Source organism: Elephantulus edwardii, unplaced genomic scaffold (genome assembly GCF_000299155.1).
Source record: "Elephantulus edwardii isolate Elephantulus edwardi_28Jun2011 unplaced genomic scaffold, EleEdw1.0 scaffold00267, whole genome shotgun sequence".
NCBI classification, from domain to species: domain Eukaryota; kingdom Metazoa; phylum Chordata; class Mammalia; order Macroscelidea; family Macroscelididae; genus Elephantulus; species Elephantulus edwardii.
Window position 1 is genome coordinate 3,291,880 of NW_006400017.1, and position 1,729 is coordinate 3,293,608.

A 1,729-nucleotide genomic window follows, 5' to 3' on the forward strand; every position below is an offset into this window, starting at 1 on the left:
GTTCATTAAAACTAATAAAATTTAATAATAATAATAAAAAAAAACACGAATAGACTTTCAAGCATAACTAAAACGCTACAACCAGGAGATGACAAAATAGATGAATGGGGACCTTCTGAAAATCAAATTCTTGTGTGCATCAGACAATTTTTCCAAAAGTGCAAAAAGGAAACCTACAGACTGGAAAAAATATATGGCAATGTCAGATCTGATAGGTGACTCGTATAAAAAACTTATAGAAGACTCCAGTGCATCAACAAGAAAAAGACAAACAATCCAACCACAAAATGGGCACTATAAGATATAGCCAGATGCTTTACCAACCAAAGTCAGATGGCACACAATCACAAGAAAAAAATGCTCAAAATCAGTAGCTATTAGGAAGATGTAAATCAAATAACAATAAGATATCATCTTATCCCCGCAACAATACCAAAATTCAACAGGACAGCAAAAGACAAATGCTAGCAAGGACGCAGATGATAAGAACTCTCATACACTGCATGTGGGACTGTAAAACAGTACAGTCATTATGCAAGGCAGTCTCATGTTGCCTCAAAAAGCTGAAAATAGAAAAACCATTTGATCTGGCTATCCCACTATTGGGAATAAATCTCAAAGAATTCAGAGCTGTGATACAACAGATGTATGCATACCGATATTTATATCAGCATTAGTCACAACAGCAAAAGACAGTAGTACCACACGTGCCCATCAACAAAGGAATGTATAGAGAAAGCTGTGGTAAGTCCAGACAATGGAGTATTGTGCAACAATGAAAACTAATCAACTTATAAAACACCACACAAAATGAATGAATCTTGAAGCCATAACACTGAGTGAAATATCACTCAGGACAAATGCTGCATTAGACTACTGTTAAAATAGGATGGACTTGGTGGGGTAAGGGTGGGGAAATGGGAAAAGAATGGATAGATAATTAACACTGCACTGGAATAGGTGAAGGGAATTGGAAAGGAATGGACCATTAAACATATAGTATGTACAACATTTAACAATCTGGAATAGGACAGGCATTACAAAGAGAATTGAGGGAGGGGGTAGGGAGAAAAATGTATTATGTATGAATGAAAACCAATCTCTTTGTGAACTTTCACTAAAATCACAATTAAAAATATCATTTTATACATGTATTCTACATACACACACACAAGTCTCACAACCTTTGAGGCCTCCAGCTCTTTAATTTTATCTTCAGATTCTGTTAGTTTATCTTTCAAAGCTGCAATTTCCTTCTCCATCGGCATCACAACAGACCGAAGCTTTTCGGCATCCTCTTGAGCCTATGGTTAATTAAAAAGAATAAAATGTGACAACCTACTGATTTTTATTTGCCTTGAGTAACCTTAACCAACCTGTGTGCTAAAAATTACTCTAAGAAATAAATCTACTCAGCATTATATTAAGCACTCACAAAACTAAAGCAATTATAACTTTAAAAAGTTTTCACTACTTTGAATGTCAAGTCAATATCACAGTTTTCCTCCCCACATATGCCATTAGAATTTACAGGGAAGTAGGAAGATAAATTCATGGAAATAAATTTTATTTTTTAAAATTAACTGAGTAAGTAAAAATGTATCCCATACACAAAAGAAAATACAAATAAATGTTTTAATTTTTTTTTAAATTTAGGTTGTTTATTTTTCATTTCAATGAACATCTACAGAGATTTTGGAATTCCATTCATTCATTGTTGCACCCTTCT

At 33.7% G+C, this 1,729-nt stretch overlaps 1 protein-coding gene across 1 annotated transcript in view; it reads right to left on the reverse strand.

Annotated features, from left to right (window-relative positions):
* Nucleotides 1-1,729, reverse strand: part of RABEP1 (rabaptin, RAB GTPase binding effector protein 1) — an 81,085-nt gene that overhangs the window by 49,443 nt on the left and 29,913 nt on the right. Inside the window, exon 5 of the mRNA XM_006899807.1 lies at nt 1,185-1,304. Within this exon, the coding sequence (XP_006899869.1) occupies nt 1,185-1,304 (120 nt within the window). The remainder of the gene's footprint in view (nt 1-1,184; nt 1,305-1,729) is intronic.